The 21,147-nt window shown below is 35.2% G+C and overlaps 4 protein-coding genes across 4 annotated transcripts in view; all 4 read right to left on the bottom strand.

The window, feature by feature from the left end:
- hoxd3a (homeobox D3a) overlaps nt 1–2,694 on the bottom strand; it is a 28,316-nt gene extending 25,622 nt beyond the window's left edge. The window contains exon 1 of the mRNA XM_088930693.1: nt 2,536–2,694. The gene's annotated coding sequence lies outside the window, so the exon portion shown is untranslated. The remainder of the gene's footprint in view (nt 1–2,535) is intronic.
- Nucleotides 2,695–4,770: 2,076 nt separating this feature from the next.
- On the bottom strand, nt 4,771–6,233 carry LOC148821959 (homeobox protein Hox-D8-like). Its single transcript, XM_088930697.1, has 2 exons — nt 5,816–6,233; nt 4,771–5,585 (listed from the first exon to the last, which is right to left on the bottom strand). Exons 1-2 carry the CDS (start codon nt 6,231–6,233, stop codon nt 5,305–5,307), a joined length of 699 nt encoding a protein of 232 aa, XP_088786823.1. The 3' UTR covers nt 4,771–5,304.
- A 2,763-nt stretch (nt 6,234–8,996) lies between these two features.
- hoxd9a (homeobox D9a) lies at nt 8,997–12,093 on the bottom strand. Its single transcript, XM_088930637.1, has 2 exons — nt 11,521–12,093; nt 8,997–11,181 (listed from the first exon to the last, which is right to left on the bottom strand). Exons 1-2 carry the CDS (start codon nt 12,068–12,070, stop codon nt 10,937–10,939), a joined length of 795 nt encoding a protein of 264 aa, XP_088786763.1. The 5' UTR covers nt 12,071–12,093; the 3' UTR covers nt 8,997–10,936.
- A 3,169-nt stretch (nt 12,094–15,262) lies between these two features.
- On the bottom strand, nt 15,263–17,819 carry hoxd10a (homeobox D10a). Its single transcript, XM_088930791.1, has 2 exons — nt 17,081–17,819; nt 15,263–15,994 (listed from the first exon to the last, which is right to left on the bottom strand). Exons 1-2 carry the CDS (start codon nt 17,817–17,819, stop codon nt 15,720–15,722), a joined length of 1,014 nt encoding a protein of 337 aa, XP_088786917.1. The 3' UTR covers nt 15,263–15,719.
- Between the last annotated feature and the right edge of the window lie 3,328 nt (nt 17,820–21,147).

A 21,147-nucleotide genomic window follows, 5' to 3' on the forward strand; every position in this document is an offset into this window, starting at 1 on the left:
CATTATTTGAGAAGACAGTTATTTTGTATTTCAGCAATCATTTTAATCTATTTTTATTATGTCAGTTTGTTGTTCCACCTCACCTTATACAAACGTTTCTTACTGAACTCCGTATAGGCGAGACTTGGAACATAACACAATTTTGTTCTTCTCGGGGAAAATACATCAAAATTTCTATTTTCATAAAACAGAACTTTTTTTGAATAAATTATCTATCTGGCATTGTGTTTATGTAATTATATTTAAATCAAACACTGTTTCTTTATATATACTTAGCTATTTTACTTATGAAAACGTATTTTACTTCATTATAAATAATTCCTTTCCCCCTACTCAGTTTACAGTTGTATATTCATATCTAAATGTTGTTGTGTGGGTAAGAGAATGGGCTGATTTGTTCCTTGTTAACTGTAATGCAAAAATCCTTACGGTTGTTATTCTTAATAAAGCGAACTTTGTTAATAAATTTTGTTTCACATTTTTTTCCATTGCTTTCACGTGATTATATAACGGCGGCCACCGGGCACGTGACCTGTGACGTATCCGTTATCATCATTAGTTTGAGATTGTTATCCACTTTTTGCAGCTGCAAAAGCATTTGTAACCATTTTGTGTAATTATCCATTCGTTTATTTAGCAAACAGTTCAGGTACGTTTTTTTCATGTTCATCTACATGACGTGTGAGATTCATGAACTATGACTAACCCCTTTGGTAGGTTATACAGCACATAAAGGCATTTATAAAAAAAGATATTGCATATGCTAAAAACACGATTTGGTTTTGATATCTTCCCGTCGTATTCGTTGTGATTCAATTTCTTCCTTGTTTACAAGCAGAGGTTTTATTATTTTATTCGATAGATGAACCTTTTGATATTTCTTTTTGTCTTTAACGTGTTTGCCTCATTGCAATCTCTCAGGCTACAATCCCTTGCCGCATTGCAGTAAGGCCGTAAATACTTTAGCAGCTGCCTGCCAGCCAGTAGTGAAATACTGTCTTTGTTCTGAAACGCGCATCTCCAAGCGGCTGTAAACTAGTCTCTCAAGCAGATCCTTCTGCAAACACTCCAAAATATCTTATTAGCCTATTGGAAAAGTGCAAGGAAAGTTGTTTTTTTTATTAAATGCGAGACTATCTGTCACTGCTCAATCACTTTGTCATTCAAAATGTACAAAAATAAAAACAGGTGCAATCTTTTTTTCCAAGGTGCAGAAGAGATGCCATTAATTAATGAAGAACTGAAATACACAACAGAAATGAGCTGAGAAAATCCAGTTCCATTGACATCAGAAAACGCAAAAGTACCAGTCCCTATCCAAATCTCTCATTCTTCACAATTGGTTTACATTAAATTCCAGGTCTAATCTATGCAAACAAGGGATCGTGCGAGAACCCGCCTTTTACACCCATGAACTAATTAATAGGTTTTGCACACATACAAATATAATTGTATATATTTTGCATACAGAACACACAGAGAAACAACAATTGAACTATTATATTGTGCAAATACATGTGGTCCTTAGGGAAATGCTGATAAAGTATTGAATTTTTAATATTGCATTTTACTACATTTGACAGGATTACATCCTCCTTATACAAGTGCTATTGTTTAAGGAGGTGGGTTTGTGGAGAAACCTCACAATCTGAAATTACACAATATTGAAACCATTACTAAGATGGTGGTGATGATACAGTTCGGCTCTCCAATAAATTTGGAACTGCCACTAGTTATGTAAACGATCTTATTACTTTATTAAAAAATGTACTTTGGTGTCAAGAAATCTCTGATATTTTTCTACACAACTGCATAACTGAATTACATTTTCTCTTTTGAAAACGTATTGGACAAAGTTTAAGAAGGTATTGTAGCAAGCGTTTTTCTATTGTTCACTACTTCATATTCGAACAGCTAATATATTGCATCTTGCATCTTACACCAGTGTTATATGGTGTTACTTTCCTGTCACATTGGAAGAAGACAAGGATATTTTTGAAAACCGAACACTGCAATATGACAAATCATTAAAAAAGAAAGTCTATTGATCAGTTTTAGCTTAGACATTTTAAAATCCAAGATTACCCAATTTATACTTACAGACTCGTTTCACTTTGTCGTTTCTTTTAACCACAGTGTGAGTGCTAAGTGAGATAGGGGTATCTCCTATTTCATATTGTTAAAAACACTTCAACACTTCATGTTCTAACAAATGGGCATCTAAAATTAAACAAATTAAAGGAGACAAAATAATCTGTCATACTACGATTAAAGACATTATAAACACCCGTATACTGAGAAATAAAAAATACACAACATGTTATTGATAATAGCGTAAAAAACCAAGATATAAAAAGACAAAGTTGATTCGAACTATGCCGCCCTGCAGTACGAACTTTAGAAGAATTTCACTTACAGCTCAACGTTATCAAGCTATAGTTCTGACAACAAGCACCACAACCCTATAATTGGCACTATGTAAAGCAGGGAAAAGTACATGCTCAGGTGATATTCATCAGGTAAAAGTACACTTACCCTTGATGACTAGCTCCGGTCTGTATGTGAGTTTATTCGAATAATCCATTTTCTTCAATATTGTGGCACTTTAACATAAAGTCGAATTTAAACACAAATGTGAGTACCTAATAAGGAAACAGCAAATGTTTAGTTCACTACCACGTTTAACTCCGGTTAACTCTCCATCATACCGCCAGAGTTATCTAACACTATCAAGGAAACAACATCAAAGCTAAGAATCCCTGGAATGGATTACTATCTTAACACTTCCATGCCTCCTATATTAAAACGAGAGGAGACAGAAAGGACGAGTTGAGGCGCTTTAACAGCGGAATGCAGTGAAAAAATCGCTAGGGAAATCAGGAAAAGGGCCATGAAAACGTTAGCCTCATGCACATGACCAGTGCCATCCAATGACAGACGATACTTGCTCATAAAAAGGTCTATTACCAAGTTGTAAATTGTCTTCTAACAAAAAGGAATTTACTGCAATTCCTTTCGGGTTTTGCGCATAATGGTTGAAAAAGCCATTTGCTTCTCCAGTTGAAAGCCCATTGAGCTTTATAATACGAAAAGCGAACTGAAAAGAACCAAGATTGTGCAGTTTTATTAAGACTGCAGCTAGAATCCGTTTTAATACAAAAAATACTGTGTTAAATATCATGCCATAACCTACATAAGAAGTGCTTCAACCTATGAATGTCCTTGACAAAGAATGAATGAAATGTGTTCTCAATGTCAGAGCTTTTACCACATAACCTAAGTCTTGAAAAGAAGTGTTTGCCTTTGGGAGGAGGGGAATTCTAAAAGTCCTTGGAGCGTATTTATTTTTCTTCTTTATAATGCGTTTAAAATATTCATATATGTAACCAGATGTGTGCCTTAACATTATACACGTTTGTATATTATGTGCGGTTGAACTTGTAGATGAGTTGCGTGATAACTGGAGTTAACCTTAGTATTCTTTTCGTCGGAAAGAAAGGGCAAGCACACATACAGGTATACGTACAGACTCTATTCTTAATTTGCCCAACACAATTAAGACCCAGGGGGATATATCACTAAATATAGGGAAATGAAGAAAAAATGTTGAAGAATTAGAGGAAACGCTGTGTCAGCCAGGATTGGCACTGACACAGCGTTAACATCGGATTATAACAACCAAAACTGCGGTGCTTATCAATAATAGGCAGCTAACGCCACCGGTTGTTCTGAAGGCCTGTGATTTAAAAATACTTTCGGTTACATCCGTGCAACAGCATTCTTTTCGGTCTTGAACACGGGGAACAAACCATATTCACTTGTGAATATTTCAGCAATGACTTTCAGAACGATTAGCGTCACGCGGATATAAATAATAAGAATTGTGAGGTGTGATTAACATAGTTTGAGTGTTTTTTTATAAACAGATCACGAGTTATCTGGCAAGTCGCCTGTAGTAGATTCCATATTTTTGCAATGGCGCTTCTAACCCTTTCATGTGATTTCAGATCGTGCTTTTTATAGAAGAAAAGACGGCATTTTGTTTCCATTTTAAATAGCTCTCTTTAATGTTTAAGGACTACGGTTATTACTACAGGCCGAAGTGTTACAAAGATCATTTGGGTTGGCATTTTAATATTGGTAAGATATAAACAGGCAACTTATGCGCTCACAAACTTTTTTTATGTTGTCATTATTTTAAAAAATAACTCTTTATTTAACATATTTTGAGATATGTTCAATTTTTACATTAATTGTTTTCTCCTAAGAAAATAATTATTCAATAATTTTCTCCTAAGAAAATAATTAATGGCTTACTTACTGTTACAAAAAATATATTTAAAATAGAACGAACATATATGAACTTTTAATATTAACATTTAATTAATATCCTATCTTTTTTTATCTATCTATCCTATGTTTTTAAAACGTATTTTAAAAAAATTATCTTTGAAACAAACGACGAATTTATAATATTTAAGTTTTGAATACCAGTAAAATAGAAACATTATGAATGTTTCGAATCATCCGGTTGAATAGTGTTTTAAAGGTTTTTACAAAGTTACATTCCCAATTTCCCAGTTATCAAATATTAAAAATGTATAATGCCCCCAAATTAAAGGAGTAAATAGATCAAAAATCTATTTTCTAGTTAATTTAATTAATTTTATTTAACGATTTATATGACTAAGGTAAATCCTACAGCATTCATTTTTTTTTCTTATAAATATGATGATTGAGAATAAAATAACTTGAAACAAAAAAGAAACAAGATTAAACATTTGATATTTATTTCTCTTACACATCGTGGACATCGTTATTTTTAATACAAAATACATCGAATCATTAAAACAAATCATTTAATAGTTACAGGATAAAAACTTTACCTGTCTAATTGTGTAATATATCATTTTAATTTCACGCAAAAAAAGATCGAGAAGACGTTTCAGATGCAGTCTGCTTTCGATTCGTGGTTTCATATTGTTCGGTCTGCACGTACACGTACTTTTCTTTTATTGTCAAGATCTTGTTGATATAAAAATCAGTAGAATCCGCAAATGTGAAATAATTTTTCTAACATACATGGTTTATAGAAGGCCTGCGGTGTTCTCAGAAACTAATTAAATAGACTACGTGCTCACACAACAATTGAGATATAAGCCGTTAAGAAATCATAAATCAGCGAGAGAGAAAAAAACTATATATTTACATGTATTTGATTACAAGGGAAACGTGGTAAAACTAAAGCCCACTACTTTCGATTTTGCAAATATTTCGGCGAGACAGGTTGCTTATAGTCTACAGTCAATCAGACTCTTCCTTTTCATGTTCAAAGCTATCGCCTTCCATTTTTATTTCTGCTTCGTCTGGACGTGACGCTGGAAATTTATCCTTGTTGTTTTCTTTTTTCCATTTCATTCTTCTGTTCTGGAACCAGATTTTAACCTGCCTCTCCGTTAAAGCCAGTGCGTGGGACACCTCGATTCTTCGCTTTCTTGTCAGATAGGGGTTAAAAAGAAATTCTTTCTCGAGTTCCAAAGTTTGAAACCGACTGTAAGTCTGTCTGCCTCTTCTTCTGCCGGGAGCTAAGGAGAAAGAAAATAGCGAGTTATTAGAACGTAGCGCTTCTAGTTACTGTCAGCTTTCACGAAGGCACGCAGCTTGCAATGAAAACAAAGCTTCAGCAAACAGAATACGAGTTTTGTGAAAGGTTAAACTAGACAAGAGACCGTTTTCATGGTGTCTGCAAAAGTCACTATTTAAGTAGCCTACACATCTATACGTGATTTGGAAGCAAATTTGTATTACATCCAACCTTGAGGTCTCATCCAGGGAAACATCTGAGACGGAGAAGGGTTCTGATTTAAGTGTTCTGGTTCCTCGCCAGTATTACTACCGGACGATTTACAGTCAGGGTATTGTAGCAGCTCAGCTTCTTGCTGCGTCGTAAAGAGCTGCTGTCTCTGTAAGTTATCGTATCCGTAAAATTTAGAGGGGTCGCTGTGACACGTAATTCCACAAGGATTCGGTTGATAACTTGCGTTCGGTATTGCGGCGGTCCCGTGATGATAAAATTCTTGCACTTGTGCTGGGTGCTGGAAACCTGCAGTGTTTCCGTACATTGCGTGTCTACTGTTAACATCTTGTGAAAAAGGAGAGTCGTAGTACGCTGGAACTATTGCTTCACCAGGCTTGTACTTTGGGTAGAAGGGATTTACAAAATATGAGCTCATTTGTGCTTTCAAATTGTTAATCAGGTGACTCAAAATAACAAATAAAAAATTGATTGAAGAGGTCTGTCATCCAGTAGTCTACTTAGTACTCATAGTGGTTATTCCAATCCAGTGGTCACTGAGGACTTGTGTAGAATATAATCTCTACCTCTAGGCTTTTGTTGTTTCCTTTTAATCACAGAGCCGAGTGAAAGCTCTGCCTGTTTGGAAAATCTTTTGCTTCGTTTTACATTTACTGGTCCTGAGGCAAACAAACACCCCCCTCTGTGTTCTGAATATAATTTTGTTTCGAAAACCTCTGACCATAGAGATTGGGTTAAGATAATTGGCAGACTAATAATATATCCAACCAGCACAGTCACTGCAGTACAACTAGTTGGAAGTGTGCTTAAAATGCCTACGCATTTGGAGGCATTTCTATGACAGAAACAAGACTAAAACTAAAACTATACCCTAATATGGAATCAAGGTCACAGAGTTTTGAAAAGGGAAAGAAAAAATGATATTTCTCTAACCTATCGCTTCCATTGACAATTTTCGTTGTTTCTGTTCTAAATTTGTCAGTTTCTGTTGTAAATGAATGTGAAAAATATATTTTTTGTCTGTACGATATGCGCTACAATATGTAGTTTACGTTATACATACACACTGTATATACTATATGTACTGTATAGTGTACAGCTCTGTCATAGACTAATGGAAAATGTAGCGTATGTATTAGACAGTACTTGCTTACTGTACTGTTCTGATACTTGAGCACACAATTTGATGGGGTGTTGCCTACATATATGTATAACCTAACTGGATAAATTACAATATATAGCCTACATATGTAGTGTGCAACAACACACAACACATATCGTTTAATATGATCAACGTAGCACTATTGTTAGATTGTTAGTAATTATTAAACTACATAATTGAGGTGTCTCTAATCGTATTGTATTCAACACACTTTTTTGAAAGGATACTCAAAGAAATATTATCCTCTCTATAAAACATCCCGAAATTAAAACCATTGTGCGAAAAAAAAGTGAGCAAAACGTTTACCCTTGACCAGGTGAAAACAAATAAGTCACGAATCTGTAAGGTTAATTACTGCCTAATGAAAATCATGGCTATGAATAAGTTTCCTATTATTTCACCCTTCAGAAACGTCACTACTGAACCGAAGATCTTGCATATTCAGGAGAGCATGACGCTTGACATTACTCCGGAATTCTGACCAAAGAACAAAGAGAAATTGTTTAGCAGTGGATAGAAAAAGGTTCATAGACCTACAGTACGTTTGATATTTTAACATTCCAACATTTTAAAAGCCAAATACTTGAAACCTATTTTATGTAACCGACCTACTCCGTCTTGGTGATGTTTTTCCGCTTCTCTCACAACATAGCCGTATGATTATACCACCGACTACAATAATAATATCCTGTATTTTTCGTTCGTTATTTGTTGTTGAAAGGTTTTAAATGCTGCTAATATTTCTCGGCTTTGTGTTAGTGAGCGTACGGTAGAACCTTTGCTGTTTAGAAATGCGTCTGCTTTGTTTTTGAAAAGATACTGAAAAGGCCTTTCTTCTTACTCCTGTAAATCGTTTACAGGGTTGGTTACCAGCTGTAATCGAAACGGAAAGGGAAATGCAGGTATTTAACACGGTGTTGTATTGTAGACATAATTGTTCTGCAAATGACTGTTTCTACGAGCCTACGTGTATAGCGTATATTCAACAATAACAGCGCGGCAACATCACGGTTCCGAGAAAAGAAAGGTTGAATTGACTTTGCAAAAGCCAGAGCACAGCCACCACTGCCAAAGTATTTATTTTTAATAAATACACACCACCTAGTGTTTAAATGGCCTATTTATTGTTCTTTTATTACAGTTTTATGCGTTTATTTGCAGGCTCTAACCATCTTTACACCCTTAGTAGCTCATATAGAATGAGGCTTTCCACTTAAATCTCGGGATTTCTTATAGCCCCTTCAGATTTGACTTCCTGCTCTTAGCTAAACAAACGATACACTTTTTTTTCTTTACTACGTTTGAACAAAATATTGCTAATATTTCTGGCTTCACCGAGATAAATCAGACAGCTATGAATCTACTCTCTGTGGGTGTGTGAGTGTGGGGCTGGTGGGCGAGGAGTGGGGAGCTGAAGCTATTTACGTCTGCCTACGAAGATATGCTGCACTAACATTTTAATATTTCGTTAATTAAAAGGACCCACTGAAAAGATCATTTATTAACGTAAAAATAAACATAATATGCTATGATACGATGATTCATATTGTGCAGGGTGGAGGTATTCTGAAATGTTCCGTTAATTAAACCTCCCTTTCCCTTGTCGCCTGTCTTTGCCTCCTGTATTATATGAAACAACAGCGCCATCAAGTGACCAACAATTTTATAACTTTTCACCTAAACAGATAATCGGATTTCTGTAAATCTGTCTTAAATTCAAATAAAAATTTTATATATTCTTTATTGAAATGGAAATCGGCTGATTTATTTATATAGTTAAGGTATTCGATAGCTACGTTGAAAATAATGAACCGTTAGATAGCCGGTTCAATTTTTTAACTGTTGTTGCAATTAATAATATAACAACTATATTGAGAAGCTAATATTAATGTTCAGAAATATATATATATAAAATGATCGAATGCGATATGTTATGTAAAAATGTCTACTTTTAGTTTCTAATACAGGTGCAAAATCAACTTGCTAAATACAAAGTATTCTTTTTAACAGCCCTTTATTTTCCAACATCACAAATTGCAAATATTGTTCAATTTGATGGATTTCTAAGAACAAACGCCGACCTCGAATAAACGTGACTTTCCCTGTAGTCGGGGAACTTTTTCGTTTCCCTTTCGATCTTTAGGACACATAATTTATCGACCAGACACCCTTGTAGTAACGTGTCTGCATTTTTGTTTGTCAGCAACAGACACAAACACCTAAATAAGAAGGTTTGAAAGAAGGGTACAATTACAACCATCACCCATAAACTCATTAAGACCAGACGTCTAGTCAACTCTATAGCTTTATTGTACCGCGTTTCTTCCTGCTTTAAACTCATTATAGGTAAAGGTTACACAATAAATTCAGATCCGTGCAACACCTTTTCCAATCGTAAACACTTTATTAGTGGGAAATCCTACAACAATAGCTCCAAATTTAACTTCAGCAGATCTCAAAGGTCTATACCATCACGCATTAAGACTGGGGTTTTTCAAAGATAAAATAATAATGTTAAAACTGACGTTTAAAGGTATTAAACGCAGCTTGTGTCAATTTTCGAACTTTATTCATACGTGAACTGCACTCACTGCGGTTAAATACCAGCAACCTTTTAATTTTTCAGTCGCTGTTGTTGAATATGTATTATGAAACCAAATTGAACAAGGACAATGAAATCAGTGGAATTCACGAATAACCTATATTAAAATGTTTAAACTATTATTATTCAATTTCTGGGTAGGCATACAGAAATCGCTTTCGGCCAGTGAGGAATTCCATAAATAAGATGCAGCTTCAGCCTGGTCATTTTTTTTTTTCTGTATTGAACAGATCACGAAATTAACTTCGAGCGGCATAACACAAGTGCGAAGCTAATTCTTCTGTATGCTCTGTATACAGTATGTTTCACACTTGTTCCAAACTGATATGTACATTTACGAAAAGTAACTTACATTAAATGTTTTCTAATAGCCCACAATCAGTGTATGGCTTGTGCTTTCTGAGTAAACGTTCGCACGTACATATGTTTTTCATTCTCTTAATAAATTGCAGACCAACCAGTTCAAGGCAAAATGATAGTTCGCTATACATTTCTTGTTATTCAGACGCTATGTGAACACACTTTAAACACAGATATAACAGCGCATGCAATCGTTAATAGTTTCCTGACAACTTAAAAATAAGTTACATTTTATATTACCTGAATAAAATTATTTTTATTCCTATAATAATAAAATGAAAGCTTACCAAGTTAGATATTTCATATTTTACGAAACAGGTCCTGCTGTGAGCCGGTATGTTTTTAATACAAAAAATTAATTATATAGAACATTTAACTATTTAATTTAATCATTAGCATATCTGCAATCGAACAGACCTGCATACTGCAATTTCTGGCCACATACTCACATATCAGAGAATATTTGTATTGTCTAAAAATCGTCCTATAGCATTTTTTGGAATCTTTTTAAAACAATTAGAGCTAAGCTTGTGTATGCTTTAAAGTCTTATTTTCTTTTCTCGGGAACAATCAATAGCGAGCAATAATAATAATAATTTTAAAACAAGAATTAGCTACAGTAAATCCTGAAATACGTTCGCCTACTGAAAAAATAATTATTCAACGGCATCATTGCTGATACTCTCATGGATACCTTTATACCTGTATCTTACCGTTTCTTGGATCTTTATGTCGAATACTGTTGTGGTCCAATTAGGACTCGTTGAGCATTTATTTCGTGTTTTAGGGAGAACAGATACAAACACAATGTCACTTTTATCCTTCCACAAAACCAATTCTTTGGGGCACAAGGTTTTTTTTAACAAAGAAAATGGAACAGACATATTTAATACACAGGCTCCTATTAAAGTTTATTCTAGCACATGGCGTGACCACATTTACATCAAAGATGAAGAACTACATAGTCCAGTTCATTGCAGTTTCATTCCCGGGTTAGTCAGTGTTGCTCCTTAGTGCCCTTTTCTCTGTTCATCTTTTTCATTTTCATTCTTCTGTTTTGAAACCAGATTTTTACCTGCCTTTCGGTTAAATTCAAAATTCTAGCAACTTCGTATCGACGGTCTCTTGTGAGGTACATGTTATAAAGAAATTCTTTTTCCAGTTCTAATGTCTGATATTTTGTATAAGGACACCGCTTCTTCCTTGTGGAACGTGCATGGATCCAATTTGCCGCGGGGTTGCCTGAAACAGAGCAAGAATATAACTAAATAAAATACTTCCTACAAAAATCAGTACTTTGGTGTAACTATGAAACCTTTGCTATTGAAACACGTTAAACGTAAGTTGTACTTTTACATTGAAACAAAGATAGTCTGCGCCAAGGGCTGAGAACTGTGAACTGTGGTCAGAATGATTTTCAAGATTTTGTACACAATTTACCATTTATAGCCGTGTGTAGGGTTTTTTTTGGACTATGGTAAACGTCTGGACAGTTTTATAGGTTTGTAAAACCTTCAGCTTTACACACCCCGCTCGTACAGTTTCTGGGCTGTAAATCACAGAGCAATTTCTTTTACTTACTTGGGTCAAGTTGCTGCGTCTTGTCCTCTTTGGGCTCGCTGTGATTCGAAATGTCGCTGCCAGTGGCTTCTTTGGTGCCTTTAACCTTGCTTTCTGAAAATGCCCCGCTCGTGAAGTCGGGGAGAGTTGGAGTTTGTGCCTCAAAAGAAGAACACTCTGTCCTTTTAGAAGGCAAACTTTCTGGCTTTGTCCCGTAATGCCGAGGGTTTGGATGAAAGCCGGAAAAAGAAACCGAGTTGGAGAGGGGCTCTATCCAGGACCGCACGTATCTGCTGTCCGCGGCAGCAAGGTGAGACTGGTGCACGTAGGGATGATAAATCCCTGATACTGCGGCTGTCGACTGAGGGTGAACCGACGACCAAGACGTGGGAAAGACGGCGGACTTGGGGGCAAAGCTGCAGGACGAAAAATCAGCATTATCTGCTACACCTGATGGCCTTGAGGTCGTGCTGTGTGCTCCTTGGACAAAGCGAGCCCCATACACGTCCTCTGCTTCGTGCCCTATTATAGAGTCCACATAATAGTTACTAAGTGTACCAGTGGTCGACATTTTTGGAGCCCTTCGTAGTCATATAAAAGGTTACACTGTTATAGATACCTTCCTTCTGAACAATCATAGTATTTTTGCTGGCTTCATCTCCAGTGATTGGTTGCATGAATCACGTGATCATATTTACCAATACAGTGAGTAAATCAATCCGCAGATTGCGATAAGCTTAATTTCCGCATTTTGAGCAACTATCATCAACAGTATAGTATCAGGAAGGGAAGAAAACGTTAAAATGTAAGCTGTTTGGAGGATCTGGATGGTTTAAACCTTTACTGCAGCAGGGGAGAGTCGGGACTATTTCTTTACGTGCGCAAATTAATACACCCGTTTAGGGTATTTCATAACCTGCAGTCATGCACTGGTGCTATGAGCAAATATTTTAAAAAACGTGTGTAAAATCTAAGCAGAAATCGTCATAAGGTATGTCGCACACTCTACGCTTGTAAAATATGTTTTATAGACTACTGTAATTGTAACTCCTCGTAAACATAAAACATGCAATAAAATCAAGAATACCGTTGCTATGAGAATTTTTAAGATTTGATTTTCTTGTAGTGCTGCACGACGTGCAACAGTATATATTTGTTTCGGTGTTGTTGTATATTTGGCATAGAAAATAATTGTTGTGTACTGTTCTATTTATTAAGAAGACCGCCATAATGTTTTTATGTCTATCAATAAAACTTTTATGAGGTGCATTTGATTATACATTAATGTGCCCTTAATAAAACGGATTCTTGGCGTAACAAAGTGAATCTGCCCTGAAATGATGTATGGTTAGTCTTCTTCGGGGAAGAGTGCATCTTGTACGATCTTTCTGAATATTTGTAAGATTTCAAGTGTCGAATTGCATCTACCCTCTCCTTTACGTACAAGTAAAATTGAATTAGACATGTAAATGAGTTTACGATCTCCATATTCCCCTTTGTTATACTAATGGTTTTATGGATAAACTTGGGGGAAATGTATTTCTTAATACCGACCTTAATGTAGTTGTGTTTTAAATTGTCTGCTTCTGAGCAAGCCTTTTATAGGTTGTTTTTTTTATTGATTTTTAACGATGCGTCCATTCTTTTGTGTACATAGAGCTATAAATTTAAGTCATAAGACCTGGCAAAATAGAATTGCATTTCCCTCCTCATATTACAAAGATTATTTAATGTGTATGGCTTCACACTGCCAGCTCCAGTGGTTTTTATTATTATTACTCTGTATTCTGCTTCTTTCTTTGGTCTCCTCTTTCTGCTCCAGATAGTCCGGTGGAAAATGATTAAACTCGAAACCAGAGGATTGAAATGGAAACTAAACATTTTAAGTGACAATAAAGTCCACAACACATGTTCTACAGGCTTCTTATACGGGACAATGGTCGCAAATGAAGCTTACGGTCAAAGATCAAAAAGATCACTGATCAACTTGTGCTTGACTTTGCAAAAGGCGCTCCACTGTCAACCGAGTTTTGTGTAATTGCTGTTTCAACTCCTGTATTTGGAAGCGGTTTGGTCTCACTTGCCTAGTGGTTTCACCTTGACAAACGCATTCATGAATAAAAAAGCCCACTGGGATTAGTTTTTATTTACATTTTATAGGCTAACTCTTTCTGGAATACAGATGTGCTTACAAACATGGTGCAACAAGATTGTTTTTTTCTGCCGCAGTACTGGTTTCCATTTAAATTTTAACATGTTGGGTTGGCTACTCGTTTCCAATGAGCGGAGGAAGGTTTATTTTTTCGGACTAATTTAAGCAGCATTCTATGTCCTCGTTGGACAGTTATTTCGAATTTGGTTTTGTGCGTGAAATATTTTGGGACTCGACTACTATATTCTTATTGAGAGCTTTCGTCTTAATGTGAACTTACTGGAGAACATGTAACTGTTGATAAATTTAAAAGTCTGAAGATTGGCGGCGACCATAAGCTTTCTTTTAGATTTTAATATATCCGGTAAAGAACGAATCACCTTTTAAAGAAAATACAAACATTTAGGTAACTTCTAGCTGATTTTTCTTCTAGCCATTTTCTTGAACCTGAAAGCATACCGCTTTCTGTACGTATAAATTCAGTAATATGCCGTATGTTCAAATTCTTCTTTAAGGAATCTGTGAAACCTAAAATCAGTGAAAATAAAACTCGAATTAAACTTTTGAATTACATCGCAAACATTCAGAATTTAAGTTTAGAAAATAACTTACAATGTTAGTAATCTAAAACTTTAATCCTCGTTTGCTTAGTAGTATGTTTACAAAACCGATGTTTTAAATTAACGTTATAGTCAAATCTTGCGGTAGTATAACGGCAGTTTCTACAATCCAGGAGTCCGATTCGAAATTTTAATCTAAGAATTAAATTTCATAACAACGATCTCATAAAAATGTACTCTTGCAGACAGTCTAAATAATGTTTTATTTTAAAGTTTTGATACCTTTATATTATTTTGTACGTATTGTTCTGAAAATGATCTTATTATTTTAATTATTGTTGTGGTCCTTTTCCAAGGAACCAGATTCTTCGAGAAGAGCACAAATGTTTCAGACATTAGTGATCGTGTACCAAGTCCTTATAGGATAGATTCTTTTACAATTAGGCATAATATTGCAATATACCCCCTCCCCCGTCTCATATCTGTTGTCGGGATTTAAACAGAGAATTCTACAATTCAAAATGAAATTTCACTCATTCTAAATTTCGAAATTTCTGACATATTAAACGCAGTATCTTTAAACTGGCCGTTTAGTTAGTTTAATCTCAGCTGACCCTGGAGAGAAATGTAGAAATAAAATTAAATTTTAAAAAATTACAGGGATATTTTTGGATGCACTCGATCGAAAGGGTATTTTTAACACAAGACGTTTAAATGTAAAAGGTCCAGAATCAAAAGGCAATACAATTGGTGTTGTTGGTTTTTTTTTTCAGTAGGAAGAAACACACTGTTTCATAAATATATTTCTTAGTAAATGACTTTAGTTGTCTGTGGTGTTTAGGCTGTGGCAGATGGTTGGGTGAAAAAATAACACGTTTACACTGGTTGCTTCCTAAAATGAAACAATGAATAGGCATTATATTTTGGACATCAAAAACATCATTTTTGTACATATATAATTTATTGCAGTGTACATGCCACAAAAACATGCATCAGATTTACACCCATATGATGACAGTACTTACCACATTTACTATACAGGGACATTTCTAACTCTTCAAGATTTACTTAAATGGGACTATTCTACTCTAAGGTGGATGCTCTTATATGGTTTTTTTTCTAATTACTAACAATAGATGTGCTTTCATGTTCAAAGTCATGGTCTAATAAGAATTTAAAACTGTGTATTTCGTGTACGGTTACAGATATTTTTTTTTCAACTCAGCGAAAAAACAATCTTCCCAGAATGGTGTCTGCAACATTTTAATAATTTAAGACCTCGAGACAAAACCAGTCCGTATTATACCCTGTGATAACACATATTTTAAATTACAGAATGCGGCACCTTTAGAAAACCAGAAATGAAACACAACCAAGAGCTCAAACAAGAGTAGCAGGTACACGTCACAGTTTCCAAATATGAAAAAAAAAACAAGATGTCCAAGTCCCCAGTGCATCTTACATCTGACAAAGAACGAAAAAGAACGATTGTACATTCATGTCTTCCCTCACGAGAAGGTGAGATTGGAGGTAAGTTCCCGGATTCGGTTCTCCCTGCTCATCTTCTTTAACTTCATTCTGCGGTTTTGAAACCAAATCTTGACCTGCCTGTCGGTGAGGTTGACACTTTTGCTGATCTCTAGACGGCGCTCTCGAGTAAGGTACATGTTGAATAAAAACTCCTTTTCTAATTCCAGCGTCTGGTGCTTTGTGTAAGGGCATCTTTTCTTCCTTCCACTTTTTGCAGTTAACCAGTTGCTTGTTGGTGCTTCGGCTTTGCATTCTGCAAGAACAAGGTACCAAGAAACGCAATGAACAAAACGAGCCAAAGTAGCAATTATTATTTTCACATGTTGTAATACCTTGATCTTTACTTTGGAAAACCCTCATATTTAAACAGACGAGCTTCGAAAAAAACAAACATATGGCAATGATCAGACTGCAGACGAATTTCATCACATGATAAAGCATCTCTCTCTATATCTAATATTTCTTTAGGAAAGTGCGGATTATTGACTGCGACAATGCGACAGTAAGACCATCTAGATATGTTTGATTAACAGTACCTGAAGTATATATATATATTGGGGTTTTGAATCAATAAAAAAATTGAATCATAAACAAGAAAACTCACTTAACATCTGCTAAAATATTATTATTATTATTATTATTATTATTATTATTGTAACCAGCAGCTGTAGCTAGAATTTTATTATTAACAAACTTAAATCACATTTCATGCAATATACTGTATGTTACGTGAATTATTACACCTTTACTCTGCAAATCGGAAGCACCTTAAAGAATGAAAAATATCAAATAGGCGTTTAGTTTGTTGTTTGTTCGTCTCTCTTTCTAAGCATATAAATAACAATTTTTACATTTTTCTTTTGTGAAATTTGGCTAGCAATTAACCCAGTGACCTGAAAAAATAAAAATAAAGAAGTTCAGATAAAGTCAGCTTAAGGTCAGCGACTGTAGCATTATGTTTAAGTATCCTGTTAAACGGGTAACACTGAAGCAAACGATTTTTTCATACATATCTTAATCTGGATATGCGTTTAAAATATAGAAGAAATCATACCACAATACGGTAACCCTATGTTCAAATCCAGAAGGAAACGGAAAAAGCTGCAGATAATGTAATGTTGTCTAGCTGAAAGTAGGCATACCAACAGATACATTTATATACACACCGATGCAAGGGAGAAGACTATTTAAATACTCTGTTAACACGTTTTACTGCAACTTGAGTAAGGCTCTCATTAAACATTACGACTTTAGGGTTGTTTGTGTTTTATATTGGGTTTTATGATGCTGGCGCGTTCGTATCACACCACGACACGATTAATCCTTTTATTATGCCTACCTTTAGCTTCCTTGTCTGGTACTTCTGGGCTGGAGGCAGACGCTTCAGGAGAACAGTTCTTCTCCTCTTGCGAGCTCGACTTTGGTTCTGGGCTCTGTACAGGAGTTGGCGTCTTGGCGGTATCTCGGTTATTCGGAATTTCAGTTATTTTCTTTTGCACCTCAGCAAGAGTAGACAGTTGCGATTTGGGATTAACTCTGCTCAGTTGCAGGATTGTGTTGGAACTCGTTTCAGAGGCATTGCTGTATTCTTGATTTTTCCCAGATGCGTAAGTTTGGCTCAGTCTGAAATATCCCGGCACAGGGATTTCGGGACTATCAACTGAGCATGATTCGGGAATCAGGCTCGGATAAGCGGGAATTTCTGAAGAGTTGACCTTTGCTCTCTTGTCGGAATACATGCAGCAATTACTTTCTTCTTTTATATTTGGTGGAAAAGTGCAAGTGGGCATTTGTTGGGTGGTAGGTTGCTCTATTCTGCACGATCTGCTCGGATCTGCCCAGTTATCTATCTGAGGTATGTAGGAATGGACATTCATGCCCATATTTTGGTGGCTAACTTCCCCCCTTTTGCCGAGAGAAGGCAGAAGTCCACAGGTTTGCATTCCATAACTTCCCATTTCTGTGCTGGATGACATGTACATATTGCTGCTGGAATAAAAACTATCAGTTCGGCAAGCACCGATCAAGGAGTCTACTAGAAACGTACTAGCAGCAGGAGAGCTGTTGGGAAAGGACATTTTGGAGAGGTTTTAAAGAAGAGAGAGATGTCCTTTGTAGGCTGACATATCTAGCAAAACAATCCCCGTGTAACTCGGGATGCCTCTCTGCTACCACATGACAACCAAACCAATGAAATTTGAAAATGGCCTTGAGACGCAGCCTCCTTTGACGTCACGTGGGCGCAGTGGAACTTGATGAGGATCTCAAGTGTGGTCAACAGCGACACCTAGAACGCGGACTTGAAATTGATTTTAAAGACGGACAAAAGACTGTTCCAGCACTGAACACTTTTCACTTGACGAAAGAAATAAAAATATATAATGCTTTTACGCGTGGAGGGCACGGTGAAATGTATTCATGAAAACGTTCAGGAAATATGCTTGAGACAGACCTTCAGCTGTTCATTTTAAAACCCTCAAGTTCAATCTGAAAATGTTCCTTATAGCATTTCGATGTTAATGTAAGATACATTTACTTGGAATATGCAATAAGAATTGTTTTTTTTTGTTAGTATTAAGTATTATATGGGGGAAAGGCACAGAACATTTTATATGTTATTTGTATTACAGAATACAAACGGGAAGAAAAAATAAAATAAACAAATCTGTTCTTTTGGAATGGGATAGTTTGGAATGCAAGTGCATTTATTATAGTTCTGTGAACTCCGCCATTTCTGTTATAATTCTGAAGTGAATATACATTTGCTTTTATAGACTAAGTAAAAGCATTTGTGCCAGACACTTCCGGAGTATCAAAGGTTGCTGAATTTATTAAAACATATTAAGGAGAATCAGGCCGATCAATATATTTCTCATCTACATTCCAGAGCGTCCATGTAATTTTCTGCACTTGAAGCTTTCATAGAATTATACCCCTAGTTAAAGCACACGTTCAGCTATTTTATGAAGAAATCAATTGTGACTTTGTAAAAGATAAGATTAATAGCTTAAAATTCACAAAATGGTGTTCACCTTATGGATTATTGAAATATATCATATTGATTTCTCTGAAGAGATGGCTTGACTGTTTTAAGGAAACAAAAAGCTAAGTCTAGTAAGATACAATTTTGCATTCGGACGTGAAAAGCCTGATTTTTTATATTATTAAATTAGATTGAACGCCACACCTAAAGCAGCAAATTATTTCAATCAGTATTTTAAAAGATTGTGAGTGCGTGTTTTTAAGAGCTTTTGCAGATAATGATAACAATGGTACTTCTGCATTATGTGCATCTTAATCTATGCATATCCCCAAATAGGCAATACATTGTAAACTATACTTGTTGCAGTTCTTTAGAAACTATTATATTATTATTCTTAAATTCTTTGATGCATTGCAGACGTATAACAAAAATGTACGCTATGCGTGCAAAGCATTACCTTCACGTTTCTAAAGAGGTGTCACGTAAGAAAAAGAAATTTAAATTAGCATTACAACAACCCAAAATTAGACACTGGCACAAATACTGGGTTGAGTTTTCACCACGTGCTTTGTGGTTAAAATCGCACAACACCCAGTTAAATTTCCTCCTAGTTTTTTCTTCTTAGTGTTCCTCGGAGCGCGAACATAAAAAAAAACATTCTTTAAGTGCACGAGGGTTTTCTCTTCTTAATCGGCAAACAGGGCAGAGCAAAAGTACAGAGATAATAAATAATATACAAAGTCCAGATGAAACCACTGTTTAGTTTCAACTTAAAAAAAGAAAATTGCCCCCAGTGTCCCAGTGCACAACGCTATGATGTGCTGAGGTTTTAAAATACTTCTGAACTGATGCCAAGATTGAATTCTTTATTACTCAACGCCTACCCATATCATAAACTACAGAAGGATACACGACCAACAATTTAATAACCATGGCTTAAAGTTAACCTCAGATAACAATACTAATGACAGAGGAAACACTTTTAAAACAAATGGAGGAGAGTGTAGGTCGTGCCAAAGGTTTAAAAAAATCAGACACATGTGAAACTACTAGAAGTTCATTACAGTGTCGAAATTCCTTTGCAAATCGAAAATGAAGGGTCACTATGGGAAAAATAAACGTTTCTTTGAAAAATAACAAAGTCAGCTTCTCGTTGTTGAATGCATTTTAGTTTGATTTTCCACATTAATATTGTTAACGCAACGAATACGTGACGCTCTTCGTGTGGTGAATTCAACGTTTTCCTTCCAATGAAATAAAATGCTTTTCTCCAAAATTAAAAGTACCTTATGCGTCTTGCTGACCAAAACAACAACAACAACAACAACAGTAACTTTTATTTTCAACATAAATAATTCCTAAACAGTGTGTATACAATGTGCATTGTCTGCACATTCGGGATTACCAATCCAAATATCATCGAAAAAACTACATCTACAATTATATTCTTAAATAGAATACAATAAGATGTATATATAGGAAACGGGATACATTTTAATTGGATGCTAGAACAGTATAATTTCTTGTTTTGCATTTCGTTTCAGATATTGTACTCATTTAAATTATTTAAAGGAAAATCGTATGCATAAATATTAAAAAAAATAATCGATTTTGAATAGATGTGCATTATCGTGTAGGACTTCGTTGACGGGCAAATATTGGCTAATGCCTCCGTGTGTTTGCTTTTAATTTCTTGTTGAATTAATTTTTCCTTATTCTAAAAATTGACGCCGGTGGGGCTGACGTCTTGGTGCTCTTAAGAAAGTATAGATTTGTTTTAAATGTAATCCTTTTAAAAATAACTTGTTATTGAAAATAATACTAATGCCGAAATAAATATATTACCTTACGCTTACGTAAAACAGTATTTAGTATCGATTAACGTAATGAAATGAAATAATATTCGGAATTAAAAAAGGTTATTTAAAATAAGTTATAATTCAAAAAGGCCTTTAAACAGCGGCGCCCAAGGTTCTTCAAATACACCGGTATGTACTTTGTAGCTCGCCTCAAAACATTCCCTAATAATATTTAGGCTTGAGAAATAAACTTAAGGAAGTTGTATATTAAAGTGTTTATACGGGTTAATGTATTAGAATTGTGCAATTTCGTGTTTTAAAATTTAGTTTTGTGTTAACGGGGAAAACGCCGAGGTGTCTTTCATGCTTTTAATGTCACCAAGCTTAGAGACTGCTCAAAAATAGCTCAATACAGATCGAAACGATACAGGCTAACCCTGTTATAAAATAAGCTAAAAAACAGCCGGCGTTCTTCAGACAGAAATGAAAATACCGGTTGCAATATAGCACAAAATACAGCACAAAGAACCTCATCCGTGTCATGGTAGAATAATTCCTATTAGACAAATCACCAAAAACCAAACATAATAATAATAATAATAATAATAATAATAATAATAATAA

The sequence above is a fragment of the Atractosteus spatula genome, chromosome 13 (assembly GCF_055471065.1).
Source record: "Atractosteus spatula isolate fAtrSpa1 chromosome 13, fAtrSpa1.hap1, whole genome shotgun sequence".
NCBI classification, from domain to species: Eukaryota; Metazoa; Chordata; class Actinopteri; order Semionotiformes; family Lepisosteidae; genus Atractosteus; species Atractosteus spatula.